The sequence below is a fragment of the Bombyx mandarina genome, chromosome 06 (assembly GCF_030267445.1).
Source record: "Bombyx mandarina strain Sakado chromosome 06, ASM3026744v2".
NCBI lineage: Eukaryota > Metazoa > Arthropoda > Insecta > Lepidoptera > Bombycidae > Bombyx > Bombyx mandarina.
Genome location: NC_143213.1, coordinates 13743229 through 13765175, shown reverse-complemented (window position 1 = coordinate 13765175; position 21947 = coordinate 13743229). Strand labels below are relative to the sequence as shown.

The following is a 21947-nucleotide window of genomic DNA, read 5'->3' as shown; positions in this document are numbered from 1 at the left end:
GGACGTTATAAACAAACGAATAACGCAGATTAGACCAGGATTTTGTTAACTGAATTTAACTGATTAGGGAAATATTTTGTAGCTTCGGTAATGGAGTAATAGTTGCACGCGCGAATACAGCCGTGTGCTTAGTGAGAGTTAACGTTATCGATAGCGTAAAAGTTAACTCTAATTAAAGTATGCAGTTGGAACAGCGCTCCTAGCAACATACGTAGGCAAACTTATAGTCTAGTCAACAAGTTCAAAAACGTGTTAAATAGACATAAAGCTCCTAAAAATATGTACGATAGCTCATTGGATGCGGAATGATGTCTACAAAAATGTTTTTTAAGGGCTTATTAGCACATAAAAAATTGCGATTGTTATAAACAAAATAAGATTTAAAAAAAAAGGAATTTGATTTTTCCTTAATAATTTCTAAAATAATGATATTTAAGGAATTTTGAAAAAAGATCCTGAAAGAGGAGGAAATTTCCAATAAAAAAGTCCTAACTCCCGGAATTCTATCTCTATTATTTATTAAAAAAAAATAACGCTGAAAATAGCGCTCCGCGAGGTCGCTACGGCATAGGCGCGCAGTCTAAAAAGCCGGTATATCACCTAAAATAATTTTTTTATAGTATTAAATAACAATTTAAAAATTTGAATAATTATATGAATAATTATGGTGTAATCTAAACACTTGAAGGAAAAAAATCTCGGTGAAAAAAAAATTTTACATCGATTTTTCAAAAATTTACACCATTGTTAATTAACTAACTTTTTTCCAATCTCTGTTTTTATAAATTACGGTATAAAAGTTACAATAATTCATCTATAAATTTTTCCCTTCGTGGAGCTCTTATCATTTAAGTACTTAATAAAGTTAAGCAAAAAAATTTTTTTAATCTTTATTATTTTGATAATTATAATTTTTTTTAATTAACAAAAAATTTAATTTCTAAAAAATGTTATGAAAAAAATTTTTTTTTCGTAATATCTTAATATTGCTGTTTTTGCATCTACCATAGGTTTTAATTAACATTTAAAAAAAATTTTTTACGCTATTTGTTAAGAAATTGTTTATAAATAAATAGACTATTTTGGGATTTAAAAAAAAAAAAGAATTACCGTCTTATTGTATAGGTGAAATAAAGATTTAGAAAAAAAAAAAAAAATTCTTAAATAAATGTTTTAATTGTTTAAAATCGCTTTTTTCATATTTCAATTGTTTAAATAAATAGTTAAGAAATTATTTTTTTCTTAAAAATCATCATTGACTCTTTTCAGCGGATTAACAAAGAAATACATTTTTTTATAAATAATTTCATTGTTTATTAACTTAACAATTTGTTATAAAAAATTAATATTAATCGTTATATTTTTTTTCGAAAACTACAAAAAATTATAAAAACAACCATACAAACAAAATATAGAAAAAAAAAAATTTCTATTTTTTACAGCATTTTTAGATATTATATGATAATGAAATTACAGCCGTTACATAATTTGTCAAGTTATAAATTGTTATAACTTTTAAACTATAAGAGATACGGTAAAGGACACTCAGGTCATTTTTATAAAGGATTTATTTATCTTTAAAATAAATTCAAAATCGATCCTGTAACTATTGTTTATCAGTTGTTATAAGCATTTGATAAATAAATGAAAACTGATCGATAGCAGAATGTAAATGAGGTAAGTATAAATTAAAACTAGTATATTATTTAAACAAAATTATATATTTCTATGATTTATACGTAATTAGAAAGATACTTTATCATAGAACAAAAAAGTTTTTGGGTCCGTAGCTGTATGTATATTATTCAACAAATTATAAGCTATGAAATTTCAAAAAATATCAAAGAAATCATATTTTTTTATAAACAAATGCTTACAACTGATAAACAATAGTTACAGGATCGATTTTGAATTTATTTTAAAGATAAATAAATCCTTTATAAAAATGACCTGAGTGTCCTTTACCGTATCTCTTATAGTTTAAAAGTTATAACAATTTATAGCTTGACAAATTATGTAACGGCTGTAATTTCATTATCATATAATATCTAAAAATGCTGTAAAAAATACAATTTTTTTTTTCTATATTTTATATATATGGTTGTTTTTATAATTTTTTGTAGTTTTCGAAAAAAAATATAACGATTAATATTTATTTTTTATAACAAATTGTTAAGTTAATAAACAATGAAATTATTTATAAAAAAATGTATTTCTTTGTTAATCCGCTGAAAAGAGTCAATGATGATTTTTAAGAAAAAAATAATTTCTTAACTAATTATTTAAACAATTGAAATATGAAAAAAACGATTTTAAACAATTAAAACATTTATTTAAGAAATTTTTTTTTTTTCTAAATCTTTATTTCACCTATACAATAAGACGGTAATTCTTTTTTTTTTTTAAATCCCAAAATAGTCTATTTATTTATAAACAATTTCTTAACAAATAGCGTAAAAATTTTTTTTTAAATGTTCATTAAAACCTATGGTAGATGCAAAAACAGCAATATTAAGATATTACGAAAAAAAAAATTTTTTCATAACATTTTTTAGAAATTAAATTTTTTGTTAATTAAAAAAAATTATAATTATCAAAATAATAAAGATTAAAAAAATTTTTTTGCTTAACTTTATTAAGTACTTAAATGATAAGAGCTCCACGAAGGGAAAAATTTATAGATGAATTATTGTAACTTTTATACCGTAATTTATAAAAACAGAGATTGGAAAAAAGTTAGTTAATTAACAATGGTGTAAATTTTTGAAAAATCGATGTAAAATTTTTTTTTCACCGAGTTTTTTTCCTTCAAGTGTTTAGATTACACCATAAATTATTCAAATTTTTAAATTGTTATTTAATACTATAAAAAAATTATTTTAGGCGATATACCGGCTTTTTAGACTGCGCGCCTATGCCGTAGCGACCGCGCGGAGCGCTATTTTCAGCGTTATTTTTTTTTTATAAATAGTAGAGATAGAATTCCGGGAGTTGGGACTTTTTTATTGGAAATTTTCTCCTCTTTCAGGATCTTTTTTCAAAATTCCTTAAATATCATTATTTTAGAAATTATTAAGGAAAAACCAAATTCCTTTTTTTTTAAATCTTATTTTGTTTATAACAATCGCAATTTTTTATGTGCTAATAAGCCCTTAAAAAACATTTTTGTAGACATCATTCCGCATCCAATGAGCTATCGTACATATTTTTAGGAGCTTTATGTCTATTTAACACGTTTTTGAACTTGTTGACTAGACTATTATAATTATTGATATTATACATACACGTTCAGGCTTTCTTCTACGTAAATAAACAAAAGCACGCATGATTGACGAAAGATAAGTAACAAGAACTAACTTTTCGGACAAAAGATGCCGGGAAGCCCCTCCCCCAAATCGTTTGAAATTAACCTGGTTAATCCCGGCGAATATAAAGTTCACGTATCGATTCCGCTCCTAGCGAATTTGCGCGAAAAACCTGGTTGGGAATTATAATTAGCTGGTTTTTTCGAACCGTTCTCAAGCCCTGCTTTAAACTTGTCAACCCAACTGACGTACTCAGACAAAATGACAGCACAGCACAGATAGCAAATTCCTTTTTCAGCTATGTTTTGCATTTTGCAACAAAAATATTTTTGGTGTGGGTTTAACTTCCAAAATATTTATTGTGGTTTTCCTAAATGCCAAAGTTCCATTAATCCTGGTATTAAACCACAAAAAATAAAAACCATAACAGTGCACTTCATACCTTCTTCATTCTTCCGCTAAGCAGTATTGGCATAATGTTTTAAACAGTAATTTACGTTCCAGTGAACGTCTATTTTGTCTCTGGCTACATGAACGTCAACAATCATGCCATCAATCGGATACCTACGTCGATATAAAACGACTATGAATAGAAATCGCTCATTAAATATCTAGTATTTCCTTATTTCGTGACATTCTCGCATGTCGCATCCCGACTCGCGAACTTCCCGCCCATAAACAATGTTTTATTTCATGTGTCAAAAACGCCAGACGCCATCTTGCTTTTCCGGGTAAATAAATCTACAACGTTAATATTGCAAACCGTCTCGTCCCGTGTGTATCGATTTGAGCTTTCCGTCTTGGTTATAGAGTTCAAAACATACCGAAATTTGAATTTGAGCGGCAAATATATAAGAAAAAAAAACGGTAGGCTCGTCTCCTTATTGATTGTGCCAGCTGGTGCTTTACTCGGTTTTTGATTCCATTTCATATTGCTACCCTTTATCTGAATTATTTAAGACGTACAAGCTTACAAAATTTTAGTAAAATATGTAGGTATTGATGAACTAACGCAGATTTACGGAATCATAATTTTAAAGCCTAGTTATCTTTTAAGTTATTAATTATTACTTTAAAATTAAATGTAACATGACCATCGTAACCATAGACTTTAATTGTCTCTATTATGTACTGTACTGTACTGTTTCGAAATCATGTCTTCAAACTTCAAAACCACATTACAAACCGCGGCTGCCAGTACCGTAGCAGTAGCGGTTCGACTCGGCCTCTGGCTTTTCTTATTCTTATTTTATTTTTTTCGAACTTCCTTGGAACTTCCTTAAAGTATACCTGTAAGTACTACCAGTCTCTCCATCGAGTTCTCTAAGCGTTCCGTTACTTCCAAACGAATCTAAACAAGCATTGAATGTCCAATAACCATGAAACGAATGAAATTAAATGCGTTTTATTATTTTCTTTTTATTGTGCTAGGTAAGTAAACGGGACCACGGCAACTGATGCCAAATGGCTCCCCACCTTGATACCCACTGTCGTCCCACCTTGAGACGTCAGGTAAAAGTGTGTATTATATCATACAACGGCTATTCCTCTCTAATGCAAAACCGCCTCGATAGAAAGAAACCAGTTGGTGCTGATGACGAAATAAACAAATCATTTTGCCTTTTATAATCATTCAGTTTTGGGAAGAAAATAGAAGGGGAATCCGTAACGCATTAAAGTGCTTCATTCTGATTTCAGATGTTTTTTTTTCCCACCTAAGCTGATAGCCTTGAGAGGCTATTTCAGCGGAACCTTAACTAGTAGGTGAGCTCACGGGGCTCAAACCTGAGGATGTTGCTAACACGAACCCTAGCAAGAGGCGTGCTTCGCAAAATCTACCACCGGGTCAGAAACGCGACCCCCTGAGAATATCCGGCGAGAAACTCAGTGGGCTGTGTCTGAAGGTTAATTTGCTCGTCGAGCCCTTCGTCGTTCGACGAGAACGGTGACCGGTGCTTGAGGTACCTAAAAGCACCGTTAGTGGATCGGGTGGAATCAGATGAAAGACAGCAATGGAATACATAAAAATGGTTTTCGTTACGTTTCTCGGACACCTCAGCACGCGGCGTCTTGGTGATCTCGTTATCGTCGACCTTCGAACAACACCGTCGGTACTGACCTATGATAAACCTACACAATCTATGCTCTTAGGTTAATTGTTAAAAACGACTGCTAATTAAATGCACCGTGTTAAATTCGCGTGAAGTATAGTATACTTTTTATACTATCTGACGCGAGGTGCCGAAGACATATTATGCCATAATATGTATTTTTTATATGATTTTTGACATGAATGAAACATGTCATGGCGTTAAGTATTGTCAGAGCCTATATATATCATAAGTGACCACACCTTGAGGCATAAGGTCGAAGCCTCAATTGTAATTTATAACAGCTGTCCAAAACTAACGCATTAATGCTTCACGGCAGCAACAGGCAAAATGATCATACATATTTGGCGGTTATTATTACATGTATACTCTTCGAAGAGTTATCGATTTCATCGGTGTATCTGACTTGGTGGTTATATAACCGTATTTTCATTCCACCCCGGACTTTGACCGTGCGTCTCAAAGGTAAAAAGCCCCGCATGGTTTCCGCCCCACGCCGTCTGCTCGTGATAGGTGTAAAGTGCAAAGCAATTAAATCCTAATTGCATTATGAATGTATTGGCCATCCACTATCAGCTGTTTGTCTGCCGCATAATTATCGCGTCTGAGTTTATATTTATACTGATTTATGAACGGACAAATAATTCATCGTGAATATTCTAAATGATGGCCCGGTCGCTTGCGAGGTACTTGATCGATGGGCTGGGATGGTGGGAATTTTTCAATGTTTTTACTGGTGGTAGGACCTCTTGTGAGTCCGCACGGGTAGGTACCACCGCCCCGCCTATTTCTGCCGTGAAGCAGTAATGCGTTTCGGTTTGAAGGGTGGGGCATCCGTTGTGACTATACTGAGACCTTAGAACTATATCTCAAGGTGTGTGGCGCATTTACGTTGTAGATGTCTATGGGCTCCAGTAACCACTTAACACCAAGTGGGCTGTGAGCTCGTCCACACACCTAAGCAATAAAAAAATAATGTCTAAAAAATCTTGGACATCGCTAAAGAAAGGAGCGATTGTTATGTTTAAGTGTGTACTGGAACCCATGGACACTTGTTGCCGCCGACCGGAATGAGATCAGACGTCTAAGTTCCAGAGTCTAAAGGGTAAATGCCATTTTATTCAACAAATTGGAACGCATTATTGCCACGAGGCAGAAGTAGGTAAGGTTGTGGTACCTAACTCCTTCGGGCTCACAATACGCCCTACAACCAGTAGTAAATACGATATAAAACTCATTTCATTATTCTCCTACCCCTCTCTTGCCTGGGTCACCTGGGGTTGGTGCAACATGTTTTCTCCTTCCATACTCCTCTATCATATTCCATCTCTTTGCTCACTCCCCTCTTACACATATTGTCTTTCACGTAATTCATCCATTTTTTCTTAAGTCTACCTCTTCCTCTAAAGCCTTCCACATTCATAGTTAAAAGTCTCTTACCAACTAACACGGGGTAGCCGTTGTAACTATACTGAGACCTTAGAACTTATATCTCAAGGTGGGTGGCGCATTTACGTTGTAGATGTCTATGGGCTCCAGTAACCACTTAACACCAGGTGGGCTGTGAGCTCGTCCACACATATAAGCAATAAAAAAAAAAAAAAAAAAAAAAATAACATTGTCATTTCGTCTCATCACATGTCCATACCATCCCAAACGCGCGCATCTCGACTTCTCTGTCACAGGTTTTTATTGGTGGTAGGACCTCTTGTGAGTCCGCGCGGATGGGTACCACCGCCCTGCCTATTTCTGTCGTGAAGCAGTAATGCGTTTCGGTTGAAGGGTGGGGCAGCCGTTGTAACTATACTTGAGACCTTAGAACTTATATCTCGAGGTGGGTGGCGCATTTACGTTGTGGATGTCTATGGGCTCCAGTAACCACTTAATACCAGGTGGGCTGTGAGTTCGTCCATCCAACTAAGCAATAAAATAAAATAAAAGTGCCACTTTCAGACTTCCTCTAACATAAAACATAAATATAAAATAAAACTATCAACTAGTAATAAAAATTACATTAAAAGCTTAGCGAAATTGATAAACAGCGTTCATATGTTTACCGTACTCCTCAGAATTTAATACATAAATGCCGTAAACAACCTCAAGACGTAGGAAGAAGGTTAACCTGTATGGCAGAATCGGATCGGTATGTATAACTGCCTCTTAATACAACATAGGTTTTTTTTTATTGCTTAGATGGGTGGATGAGCTCACAGCCCACCTGGTATTAAGTGGTTAAATGTGCCACCCACCTTGAGATATAGGTTCTAAGGTATCTGTATAGTTACGACGGCTGGCCCACCCTTCAAACCGAAACGCATTACTGCTTCACGGCAGAAATAGGCAGGGCGGTGGTACCTACCCGTTCCGACTCACACGAGGTCCTACCACCAGTAATTACGCAAATTATAATTTTACGAGTTTGATTTTTATTACACGATGTTATTCCTTCACCGTGGAAGTCAATCGTGAACATTTGTTCAGTACGTATTTCATTAGAAAAGTTGGTACGACTGGGATTCGAACACCGGTGCATCGCTCAACACGAATGCACCGGACGTGCCTTTAGGCCATGACGACTTAGATATATTGAACAGAACTGTCACGTTGTATATTTTCCCTAGCTATTCTAGTGGCCTAAGGGGCTATTCTAGCTACGCCCGGACGGATAGGTGAGCTCACGGGCTCAACCTGAGAGAATTTACTAACACTAGCCCTAGCAGATGCAATGCTTCGAATCCACCACCAGATCCGAGTCGCGATATAATGAGAAGATCCGACGAGAAACTTAGTGGGCTGTGTCTATGCGTTAGAGAAACAATGCTTACTGACCTACGATATTGAAATAGTAAAATAAGACGTAATAAGTCAAGGAAAACTATAATTCAATTTAAATAATCGTACTATTTATTCGAGACGAACATTGAACTGGTAAACGATATAATTTTTTTTCTATTCACACCGACCTACGACCCTTTTTTTTTTAAACTAAATTAAAACATGTCATTAATCAATATCAATGTTCTACACAAACAAAAATCTGTTTATTAATCAAAGTTCAGACTTATTATATAGCTTGCTGCCGGACTTTGTACGCGGATCGTAAAACTAAATGGAAATGATAAAATAGTGCCACCAAATGTTGATTTGAAATACAGTATCCGCTGATAATAATACATTTTAAATAGTCTTATCTTTCATTGCAGTTTACTGCATTTAGTTTGTGGGTTCGTTAGTTAAAATCAATTATGAGAAGTCAATGACCTATAAACGTCAAAGTTATAAACGTCAAACTAACTTCATTGATTCGACATTACTAAGTTTGTTTGCTTCCAAAATAACTTTGTTCTTATTCAGTATCTATTTTATTTCGTTCGAAAACTGTATCTGATTAATTATTTGTTCTCCTATCTCTTGATAATGCCAACTCGGAGGTTTAAAACGAGTATTTTTAACATTTATGTACTACATAAAACTGACCTAAATAAACAAAGTTCCATACGTGAATCCGAATCCATGGACTCCAGTCACCGTCGACGCCCTAGACACGTCCTTACGGATCTATCAGATCCAATAACTTTTGCATTAGACGCCTTCAGCTCTAGCACTAGGAGCAGGCTTAGGGACCTCGGTAACCGTACTCGTCGAACTCGACAAAGAGTTCGCCGTGCAACCTAACCCATGAATCAGCTCGCTGAGTTTCTCGCCGGATCTTCTCAGCGTGTCGCGATTCCGATCCGGTAGTAGATTCATTCGCGAAGCAGCTACTCTTGAGCTGTTAGGTCTCCTTCGGAGGCGCTCGGGTAGCTGTTAGCAAATCCCACCCCTCCTGGCTGAGCCTTTGCTCGCCCACCTGTCCTGGTGAAACTGGAAAGGCCTCCGGGCCACCAGTAATCCTTCAATCATAAAAAAAAAAGAATCCATGGACATATATATACACACATGCTTATTATTATATTTTATACAACGAGGAGTCTTTGAAGTACACAGTACACGAACTAGAATTAATATACTACCATAATGTGTTATTTTCTGAGTAGTCTCTAAAGTTTTCGAGAATAGCAGCTATTTGCTAGTAGATGGTATTAGTAAAACATGATTTATAAAATAGATATTATAAAATTAATTAAATTACCAAAAAGCAACAATAAGCAAAAAAAAAAAAAATAACAAAAATTTTCAAAGATCGAAAAACATATGACAACTTTCACTGATGAATCTAATCTTTGTTAGTAATAATCCTAATTCAAAATTTATATAATTAAAATTTGATAACACCATACTTAATTTGTAGGTATTTCACGGAGAAATTCATGATAAAATACTTTCGTTAGATTGACCGAATATTATCCCCGAGATTACTTCCTTATCTCAAACATTATGTGGCGCGATTGAACACATAACGAGTAACAAACAATCAAACAACTGGTGGTAGGACCTCTTGTAAGTCCGCACGGGTAGGTACCACCGCCCTGCCTATTTCTGCCGTGAAGCAGTAATGCGTTTCGGTTTGAAAGGTGGGGCAGCCGTAGTAACTATACTTGAGACCTTAGAACTTATATCTCAAGGTGAGTGGCGCATTTACGTTGTAGATGTCTATGAGCTCCACTAACCACTTAACATCAGGTGGGCTGTGAGCTCGTCCACTCACCCAAGCAATAAAAAAAAAACAAACATAAGTGAAAGCGAGCTGACGATATAGCGTTAAAAAAATTCAGCCTCAAAATTATCAAACCAGACACGCTATGCTCTAAACATTTAGCGTTGATTTGTTAACACGTCTTTATAAAGATAACAACATGAAACCACCACGCCGTATGTGTTATGTGCAAAGTCCGCATTCAATGTTATCGGTACACGGGCCTAAAAATAATACTTTCAACTATATTTGGCAAACTTAAAGCTAAAAAATTGTTATGAGGTAATTCTTTTGAAATTCTATTATTAACATCTTAGCACCGCACAACCGGTCACCGAAGCACAGTACCTCCACGGCGAAAGAGAGACTGGTGGTAGGACCTATTATGAGTCCGCACGGGTAGGTACCACCGCCCTGCCTATTTCTGTCGTGAAGCAGTAATGCGTTTCGGTTTGAAGGGCGGGGCAGCCGTTGTAACTATACTGAGTCCTTAGAACTCATGTCTCAAGGTTGGTGGCACATTTACGTTGTAGATGTCTATGGGCTCCAGTAACCACTTAGCACCAGGTGGGCTGTGAGCTCGTCCACCCATCTAAGCAATAAAAAAGAGAAAGAGAGAGAGAGAGAGAGAGAGAAAGATCAAAGATTTTCATTTTATTTATAACGTATATAATAATGTATATATGTAACGTATAATTACATATAACGGCCGTCTGGTGTAGTGGCAAGTGACATGGTCACTACACAAGGGGGTCGCGGGTTCGAATCCCGCCAAGGGAAGGTATTTGTATAATAAATATAAATGTCTTTTCCAGGGTTATGGATGTATCTTAAATATATGTATGTGTATAATAAAAATCTTATATTTATTTCCGATATCTGGTACCTGTAACACAAGTTCTTTACAAACTTATCACGGGACCAGTTAACGTGGAGTGATTGTTAGTAAATATTTATTTATTTATTATTTATTTTTATTCGTACTCGAAGGAACTGGTTACGGCCGATCTGGTATTGAGTGGTTACTGGAGTCCATAGACAACATAACGCGAATACAACTCACCATGACACGTGAGATCTAAGTCTCAGTTTTTACAGTATAAAAATTGTCCCACCCTTCAAACAGGGATGGCAGAAATAGTCAGGGTGGTAGTTTCCTTTTTTAGACTCTTGGTAGAGTGGTCGTGGTCATCAGTTCGGGTGGTGGTGTACTTCACAAGACTTCGCTATTCCTCGCGTACCGCGGCCCTTCTTGTGCACCCGTTGACGGGACAATTTGGGGCTGTATTTATCTGGTCAGTCCATCGTAACGATGATCTGCTGCGGGGTCTTGTACCCTCAATCATGCCCTGCAGCACAAGGTGCTCAACTGAGGCGTCACCCCATCGCGACACATGTGCGAAGAAGGCGAGAATGCGACCCAGAACCATACACGATAGAGATGAACGATAGACCCTGAACCCTGGAGGATAGACGCTACTTGATGCCGAGTTCCTGTAGAATTGAGTGATTCGTTCCGAACTCCGTCCACGATGTAGTATCCACCAGTAATTACGGAAACTATTTAAATATATTTTTTATCGATTTGATTTTTATTACAATACTAGCTGACCCAGCAGACTTCGTAGTGCCTCAATCGATAAATAAAAGACCTAAACTTTTGTGTAAAATAAACTTAAAACAAACAAAAGGAATCCGTTCGACGGGGGACACATCTAAGGAAAAACAAAATTGTTATTTTTATTGAATTCCGAATTTTTTCATATTTATCTACCTTTTAAACCTTCTCTGGACTTCCACAAATAATTAAAGACCAAAATTAGCCAAATCGGTCGAGCCGTTCTCGAGTTTTAGCGAGACTTACGAACAGCAATTCATTTTTATATACCTAGTCAGGTCATAAATTCTGTCACATGTTTAATGTAAAATAATTGAAACAAGTTTATTCATTATGTAACCATTCATATACCAAAATGAACTTAACAAAACATAGATTCTTATGACACTAAAGTTTATTCAAAATGACCTCCGTGATTTTGAATACAGGCCTTCAATCTGCGCGGCCAGACGTCTATCGCAGCACGAACGAGGTCCATGTCAATATCGGCGGCTGCCTTAATCAAGGATGTCTTGAGTGACTGCAAATTGGGATGAGGCTTTGAGCACGCCTTTTCCTCCAAGAGTTGCCATATCTTGTAATCTAACGGATTCAAATCTGGACTGGAGGAGGGCCAGTCTTCGTGCCGGATGAAGTCGATTTCACGCGCCGCCAGCCAGTCTTGTGTGCTTTTCGCTCTATGAGCTGGCGCCGAATCTTGTTGGAATACCCAGTGCCTGTTATTGAACATGGTATGAGAAACAGGTTCCACAAGGTTCGTCAGGACTGTATTTTGATACACAACTGCATTCGTTTTTACACCTTTCTCACAAAAATGTACCTCTGTTAAGCTCCAATAAGAAACACCCAACCATACCATGAGCGAGGATGGAAAATGATCTCGTTGGACACGCGGAATACGGTTGCTCGCTTCTTCACTACTGTGTGCGTACACCTTATCATTTTGTTTGTTGTAGCTCTCTTCTACGATAAAAAAATTTTTCATCCGAAAAAAGAATTTCCCGATTTTTTTTTCCCGCGTACCGCTTCAACAAAGCGCGGCATCTCTTCAGTCTCAGGTTCATTAGACGAGCATTCAAACGATGTCCTGTTTTTCTTCGATATGCCCGAAGCTCTAAGTCTTCATTTAACACCCTTTTCACCGTGGTTCTGCTTAACCCCATCTGAAGGGCCAACAGTTTCTGCTTACGTTTGGGATTTCTTTGAATTCGCGGCTTCACAGCTTTTATCACTGCTGGAGTCCTAACAGACCGAGAGCGACCACTTCTTGACTTGTCATCTACACTAGAGTCTTCATTGTATCGTTTGATGGTACGATAAACGAATCTTTTGGTTATATTCAAATTTTTCAGTATGTTAAAATTTTGAATTGGCGCGTAACCGCAACGATGCAACGCAATAACTGCAACACGGTCTTCTTTAAGCGTCCACTCCATGTTTAAAAATGAGTAAAATTCTAAAAGTATACATTTTTATTTTCATGAACAATACGAAATTCGAATTCAATAAACTTTTTTGTGGCCAGCATTCTAAAAGAAAAGTTTTTACTGTGTGACAATACTTATGACCTGACTAGTTATATACAGATAGAAGATAGATTATTGAAGTCGTCGTAGCCTAAAGGATAAGACATCCGGTGCATTCGTATCTAGCGATGCAACGGTGTTCGAATCCCGCAGGCGGGTACCAATTTTTCTAATGAAATACGTACTTAACTGACGACTGACTTCCACGGTGAAGGAATAACATCGTGTAATAAAAATCAAACGTCGATTAACGAAATATCAACTAGATAAAATGTATGTATGCCATGTATACTCTATCGGGCGTCTTAACAAATTTATAAATACAGTTTAAAAATACTCAATTGCCATATCTATATAATGAACTTGATTTGAATAAATTTTATCGATGTCACGTAAACAACCTGTGATTACTGATAATAGGTTCCCAAGGTATGACGTACTAATTTAAAAAAAATATCCCCTCGTGCTTCGAGAATTTTGGCTTCAGGTAATTTTATAATAATAGGTTGGGGAAAAAGTCTTATCGCATTATAGTATGTGTGAATTGTAATAAAATCTCTTTGATTATACTATTTGTATCCGGCTGGTTTTGGTATCATTAAAAGTTTAAATTTTAAAGAAGATACTTCCAAATTCAAATTAGGAAAATGGTGATTTTTATTTATTTTTCGTACTATCAAGATGAGTGAATCTAATGAAAAAATCCGATACATTTTAAAATTTTACTAAAAAAAAGGAAAAAATGCAACACAAGCCGCGAAAAACAGCTAACACCAGGTGGGTCGTAAGCTACTCCATTCATTTAAGCCAGTGATTCTCAACCTTTTTTTTGTTGCGGCACATATTTAACGATTTCAAGATTTGGCGGCACACAAAAAAAAAGATAAAAATTATTTACTTACCACAACACACTGCATAAATAGTTTATCAAAAAAAATTAATATACGAAATAAACTAAAATATACTATAATTTTCTTTTGTAGATTTAAATATATATTCATGTTTAAAATGTTTTTCTTTTAAAATGATATAATTTAATAATATTAACATTATTATATATTCGCATAATTTGGCGACACACTTTTGAAATTTGGCGGCACACAAAAGTGCCGCGGAACAGTAGTTGAGAATCACTGATTTAAGCTATAAAAAAAAGGTGGCCCGTGAGCTAAGCTTTGCAATAAAAATAAAGTTGAAGTCTCTATGTAATTACAAAATGGGTTGCCCCACCTGTCGAAATAGGTAAATAACTACTTCGCGGCAGAAATAGTCAAGACGATGGTATCTCTAACCATGCGGACGTACACGCGCTACCCTCAGTTAACTCTAACTGTAAACTAGATTGTTTGAAAATATCTCACTATAATGACTAAAGAGTCAAAATAGAAAATTCTCTTGAACATTGACATGAATGTGCAAAATAGTGAAACTGAAAAGTTACCTTCAAAATGGATTGTAAATTCGCTGATCGATTTTCGTTGATGAATTTTTAAACTAAATTAGCTTGAATTCTTTAAAATCTCATAATCGTTTTTTCGTACTTTTTACATATGTTCAAAGTTCCAAATAACTTGAGGATTAGATAAAGATCTGGTAGAAACTAACGTAACTATTAACATCTCTCATACAATGTGTATAAAGTGATGAACGAACAAAAGAAATCATTAATTGTTAGCTTTTGTAGCTGCAGCAATTATACGATGGAAAACAATTGACAAAAGCCAAAATTGTTTCAAGAACATTCTCAAAGTAAGATTGAATTTATTCAAGTTCCAACCGACATTCGGATCGTCGCGTCGCCGTCGGTCTACCGAGTTATACTCATTGCCCGTTCAATGGAATATCATCCTTCTGTCGCTATCCACGAAAGCTTAAATTAAAGACAAAGATATCTTTAACAACGATATTTTTCTTAGTATGTTTGTGGTTTTAAACAAAGTTTTCTTTGACAAAGATTTTTTTTGTCTTTTACATACATACAATTTATTTTAACCGTTTTCAAAATGCCAACTTAAACATTGGACATTTAAATCTGCGTTGTTTTTTTTTTTTTTCTGGTAGTAGCCTGGAGCGGCTATTCCAGCGTAACCGTAACTAGTAGGTGAGCTCACGGGGCTCAAACCTAACGACGATGTTAACACGAACCCTAGCAAGAGTCGTGCTTCGCAGAATCTACCACCGGATCGGAAACGCGACCCACTGAGAAGATCCGGCGAGAAACTCAGTGGGCTGTGTCTGAGAGTTAATTTACTCGTCGAGCCCTTCGTCGCAAGCGACGGATTCGACGAGAACGGTGACCGGTGCTTGAAGTACCTAGAAGCACCGTTAGTGGATCGGGGGGATCCGAGATTACGTGTTTTGGGCGACGTCGACTGCTTTCCATTCTGTCCGCAGGATCGGGAATGTAGTTACCGGCGGCCACGATGAGAGGGTTCTCGTGTCGTGCCGCTTTATCGAAGTGGACAACATAAATTTGCAAGATGGCGTCGTTTTTAACTGTTTTTTTATTATTTATTAATAAATTTTCAAACACTGCCTTGAATTTATAAAACTCGTAGAATTCATACGTATAAAAACTCAAAAGTAATGTTTACTGTCAAATATCACTGGATTTAGTATATTTTATCAGATAATCTTTATTTTATTTACATGCAACTTCCCATTCTGTTGTAACTTCACTCGATAATGGCCCAGACGGTCGTAGATTATCGATTTAGATCGAGGACACGACGTCGATACCCTACCAATAATGCCATCTCTGGCGTTTCGTATAAATTAGAAAGAGAGAATCTTAGTGATTTTGTATTATTAATCAATATTAGACGTAATAATTTTGTTTATTGTTTTGTTCGTTTTACGATATCACATTTTGTATTATATATAACTGTATACTTTATAAATAATTATATACTATTAAAGACTGAAAGTCACTAAGAAAATCGACAATTTTCTTAGTGACGTTAATAATCATTCTTTAATAATTGATTCTTTAATAAGTAATAAGTCTTTAATAATAAATCTTTAATAATTAAAAAAAAAGGTATTGTACAGGATCTTTTTTATTTTATTGCTTAGATGGGTAGATGGCTCACAGCCCACCTGGTGTTAAATGGTTACTGGAGCCCATCGACATCTACAACGTAAATGCGACACCCACGTTGAGATATACGTTATAGGATCTCAGTATAGTTTTGTAACTCTTTCGGCTACAACGGCTTCTAACGGCTGCTCCACCCTTCAAACCGAAACGCATTACTGCTTCACGGCAGAAATAGGCAGGGCGGTGGTACCTACCCTCGCGGACTCACAAGAGGTCCTACCACTAGTAAAAAGGGGAATTCTCTTATAGGAGACTTCTTTTTTTTTTTTTATATAATGACTCTCACATTTACACACACCTTGCGCTTGAATTCTAAATGACAATAATGCCCTACCCTTGAAACCGGTACGCATGTTTCCTTCTTCTTATTCATAACCAGTATGCTTAGTGTGACTTTTTTAACATTCTCGATAGCGTAAAACTAACACAGTACGCAGTTGGTACAGCGCCCCTAGCGGCAAATGTAAGCAAACATTCAAAATCCATACAAATTTGATTTAACTCTTACGCTATCGAAAACGTTAAAAAACTCGCACTAAGCACACAGACCAAACCTAATCATTACTTTAAAATACTAATGGTGTAACAGATATAATTCTTATTAATTTAACATTTTTAAAAGTACCCTAAAAACGACTATATCTTGTTTCAACGCAAAATGCCTTTTAAATATACCATTTCTCATTTTTATTAACTTAATCGCGTGTCCCGCAACTTTAACCGGAGATCCTGTACAGTGATAGCACTGTGGCATGACTATTGGTTGTTCGCTTTATCGAACTATACGATTTATAGTAAGTACCTAATCGTATCCCACTAGTTGAGATAGTACACGCTTTAACACATGCAGACTTTATCACGACCAAAGTTTCCTAAGTCAATGCGTATTTTTGGTTACCCTTAAAATTAATTTTATTGAAACAATCCATATCTTTCTAGAATGCAATCTAAGTTGTACATAATGAAATTCGAAATAATTAGATAGGTGGACGAGCTCACAGCCCACCTGGTGTTAAGTGGTTACTGGAGCCCATAGACATCTACAACGTAGACGCGCCACCCACCTTGAGATACAAGTTCTAAAGTATCTGTACAGTTACAACGGCTGCCCCACCCTTCAAACCAAAACGCATTACTGCTTCACGGCAGAAATAGGCAGGGCTGTGGTACCTATCCGCGCGGACTCACAAGTGGTCCTACCACCAGTTAATTCATTTGTCATTCGTCGTACTTAGAATTGATATGCAGTTTTAATTATTAAAAATGCTTGATATAATCAATATAAAATCCTTGTCTAGGTATTTGTTATGCAAACAATTCAGTATATTCACAACTATTACGTTTCATCCCCTTTAAGTACGATTATTGTTTATGGCTTAAAAACACAACAATACAAAATGTTTCAGGATTGAAATAATTATGTAAACGTCACTTTCAAAGATAATTCGGTCATTGCTTTTGGATTATGTTTTATTTGAGACTAGCTGACCCGGTGAACTTTGTGCCGCCTTAGAGGCAATAAATGAGCAGACTTTTGATTTTATCATGGTAATTTTTTAATTTGGATAATTAATGTAAATTAAAAAAGCAAGTATTTTAATGATTCTTTATCGGCCATGTATTTTAGTTGTTATTAATATATTTTCTTGTTCTTATTCAGTCCTTTGACTCGCAATATTTCGAATCCTAGTTGCATTACGGTTTCGTCGGGAAAGATTTGATCGTGTTGGTCGCGGCATGCTTTCTTAATGATTACCTATCTCGGCACAATGAGCTAATAGAAACTCGAAACAAACACATCAACCAGTCAACTTCAAAATTCTACTATAATTAACCATAGATTACCTACATTACGTAAATTTACGTTTAGCTTTCAGTTGCGTTTTGTTAAGTTAGCAGTTTGATAAAAAGTTTTCAGCCAAATCAGTTCAGCCATTCTTGAGTTATAAACAGTGTAACTAACACGACTTTCTTTTATATATATATATAGATTTAAATAGGCCTAGTTTCTTAGTTCTCAAAATATTTATATAGACTCACCGGCATGTCGACCTTCCTGAGCCCGCTTAGACCGCCCTCCACGCCCGCCGCCTTGCTGCCACGAGGAGCGAGTCTCCACTGGGACCCAGCGCCGCCTGGCCCGAACCAAAGCCTCTTCGCGTGACTGACATCCTCGGCCTCACCCTCACGAAGCTCCACCTTATTTTCACTAAACGTAGAATTTACATTCCCTTGCATTCCATCTTCGTGATTCAAATTCGAATTTGATGTTTCATCGACATTGTCTCCAGTTATTACGATCGTTGGTACTGCTCCGGCAAATCCGCCTTTATATTCAAATGCTTCACGTCTCATATCCGTTTGAACTGTAATACCGGTAAATTTTTCTTTGAGTGATTTAATAACGGCCTTCCTTGCTTGTTCGTACCTCTTCCTAGTTCGCTTTTCCCTCCATTTCTTTAAAACTATGTCCTTAGGTTCATTTTCACGAGCGTCGTATATTTCTGTAGTGATGCTTCGTTGTTGATCTAAAGAATTGGTGTATGTAGATTTGTCTTGGTGTGTTTCATCGTTGCTCGTGTGCATGTTGCCATACGATTCCCACCATTTAATCCCGGCAGCGTTTATAGGAGCCCTAGACCTGGCTGTGTGTGGAGATTTCAAGGCATCTGGCATAGTCACAGATTATCTCTTCCAAAGGCATTCTTCATATTTATAATTCTCGTTCTTTCTTCATAAGCCCTTGAAAAAGTTTATTTATTTATTTCATGGATGTATATAACAGTAACTGATTACATAAGTTTTGAAATAAATTTTCAACACGTTAATCAATTAAAAAAAAATATCTAGTTTATTTCTTTTAGTTGGACCTAAGGTCAGTAATCTATGTTATTTTCACTATTATATGTTCAAAACGTCCTATTCAATTTGAAAAATTTCGCACGCATCTAGTATCGATATTATTACAACGGTTTTATTATATTGCCCTAATATCCTGATATATAAATAAATTCAGTTTTGAAGTCAGACGAGGGCGACATGATATTTGTTAAATAAATATTCTATATAATTTGAACATTGACGTCACTGTACTATTATTGAAGTAAGGCTGATTTTAAATTGGTAATTCCGAACCAATTCGTATTTTGTTTTTGTAGATCTTCTGAAGGTATTTTGGAGAGCTTTCTTATGTCAATAAAATAACAGTCAACTCGTGGATTGAGTTTTTGTCGTCTTTCATAATGGGGTAGGTATCCCTAAGTTGTCGCTAAACATAAACGCGGCCAAAACTTTAGGTCCGTGCTAAACATCTACCTATACATATAAATAAAATTGGAGTGTCTGTTTGTAATATTGAAATAACCGCTTTTTACTACATGCATATGAATATACGGTATAAACACCAAAATAACATATTTTACAATTTTTGTCTGTCTGTCTGTCTGTTTGTTCCGGTTAATCTCAGGAACGATTGGACCGATTTTGACGGGACTTTCACTGACAGGTAACTGATGATATAAGGAGTAACTTAGGCTACTTTTTTAGACTAGCTTCGCCCCACGGCGTCACTCGCGGTACGACAATAACCGCGGGTAACATCGCGGGACTCAGCTAGTCATATATAAATTCAAAGGAAAACCAATAAGGCCATCGATATATCGACATATATTATTTCTGATTTTATTAATAAATTCCGTATTATGTTAAGTCCATGTCATACTATAATATAAGTTGCGCAACTCAATCCTCATTGTTTGTTTCTTGTAAGTTTGGTTCTTAATGTTGAATAATAATATGTACTAGAAGTCCCGCAGTAGTCGAAATTCGACTATAATTAATTGGAATTGTAAGTTTGTACACTATTACGATTGCATTTTATACTTCTATAATCACAAATTTCGCCAAGGCTACACTATAAAAAAATATTAATAAAGACAAACAATATTTCATCTATTCTCAATTTGACAACAGACGTCAAGAACAAAAGGTTGACAATAAATAGTATGCATGCGTGTGTGCGTCAAATACATGGTATGTAGTGTGTGTAATGTTTTCTTTATTGATTTAATGTATCTTTTATGCATTATTTAAAAAAAATATTAGCATTGTGCACTTCTACTCTGTATTCTCTATAAGTGTGGAAAATTTCATACTCCTCCGTCCGCGCAATTTTCGTAAAAAGGGATACAAAGTTTTTGCTTGCGCAATTTTCGTAAAAAGGGATACAAAGTTTTTGCTTCACGTATTAATATATAGATAATGTTGTATGGCCTGTCAAAATCGGCCAGCGCAGATCCCAGTAATTATGTATTGACAAACAGCAGTAACTAGTTTGCGAATATTAAGTGATAGCAGCAAGTACTTAGTTGCGCACCTAATATTACCGTTTATGAGCTTATCATTCCATCACGATTTTATCAAATGAAAAAACAACACTGAGCCTTCTTAGTATTATAATTTCCTGTGTTTATCTAGATGGAATGAATCATGTTCAAATAAAATTATTTGTAAAAGTTAGCTTAAGAGTAAATACCTCTCACTGTGCATTGAGTCTTTATTAACATTAAGTTGGAATCTTAATAGCCTTCTATAAGAGTTTTCGTGAGGAGGCGGTGCTCTAAAAATATTTGGATGGACTGCGTGAAAGAGGATATGCGAAAGAAGAGCGCGGGTGCAGAGATGATGTATTGTGGGTCTGAATTGAGAGAAAGAACTGGCGGCTATGACCCTGCATTGTACGTAAACGGCTAGTAGAAGAAGAACTGTTGATAGGACTTCTTGTGAGTCCGCACGGGTAGGTACCACCACCCCGCCTATTTCTACCGTGAAGCAGCAATGCGTTTCGGTTTGAAGGGTGGAGCAGTCCTTTGTAACTATACTGAGACTTTAGAACTTATAACTCAAGGTGGGTGACGCATTTACGTTGTAGATGTCTATGGGCTCCAGTGACCACTTAACGCCAGTTGGGCTGTGAGCTCGTCCACGCGTCTAAACAATAAACTAAAAAAAAGGTGATAATGAATAGTTGTTGTTAATTTCAAATCAGCCGGTAGGTATGTCTAAGAAATAGACACTATGATGGTGCCTACCCGTAAGAATTTACGATATTACTTTGACACTTTTATTAGCTTGTTATATATGTATGTTCGTTGGCATATAACTGATTGTTTGAACATAATTTTCAAAGCCGAATGGTATATGGTGAAAAAGATCTCTGGAAGTGTGCTGTGCATGAATTGTTAGTTCGGTTTGCTATTTAACCTTGTTTTTTAGTTTTTATACTTATATGTTTTCTATAATTTGCTATATATCCTGTATAAACCACAATATATATTCGAATCAGTAACCTTAAATGTTTAAAAATAAAACTTACATACAAACGCTGCGCAATTAGTATCGTTTAAAGGATTAAAAAAGCAGTATGATTTTAAGGCATTGCTTAAAAATTGATTCTCACATATTCTTGCAAAATACGTGTAATTCCGTCAGCGGTTTTACTAAAACTGATTTTCGTATGTCGGTCATATCCGAATAGTATAGGAATGCAAGTCATCAACGCCTTTTGCTTTTCCATTAATGTAAGTAATCCTTTGAGAAAGTTCATTAGCTGTTTCTTTCTTATTAATGAGAATAACAGAGATAGCAAGATT

General features: G+C 35.6%; 1 protein-coding gene across 1 annotated transcript in view; it reads right to left on the bottom strand.

The window, feature by feature from the left end:
* Root (ciliary rootlet coiled-coil, rootletin) overlaps nt 1-18972 on the bottom strand; it is an 84317-nt gene extending 65345 nt beyond the window's left edge. Inside the window, exon 1 of the mRNA XM_089728196.1 lies at nt 18337-18972. Within this exon, the coding sequence (XP_089584322.1) occupies nt 18337-18972 (636 nt within the window). The remainder of the gene's footprint in view (nt 1-18336) is intronic.
* Nucleotides 18973-21947: the final 2975 nt, after the last annotated feature.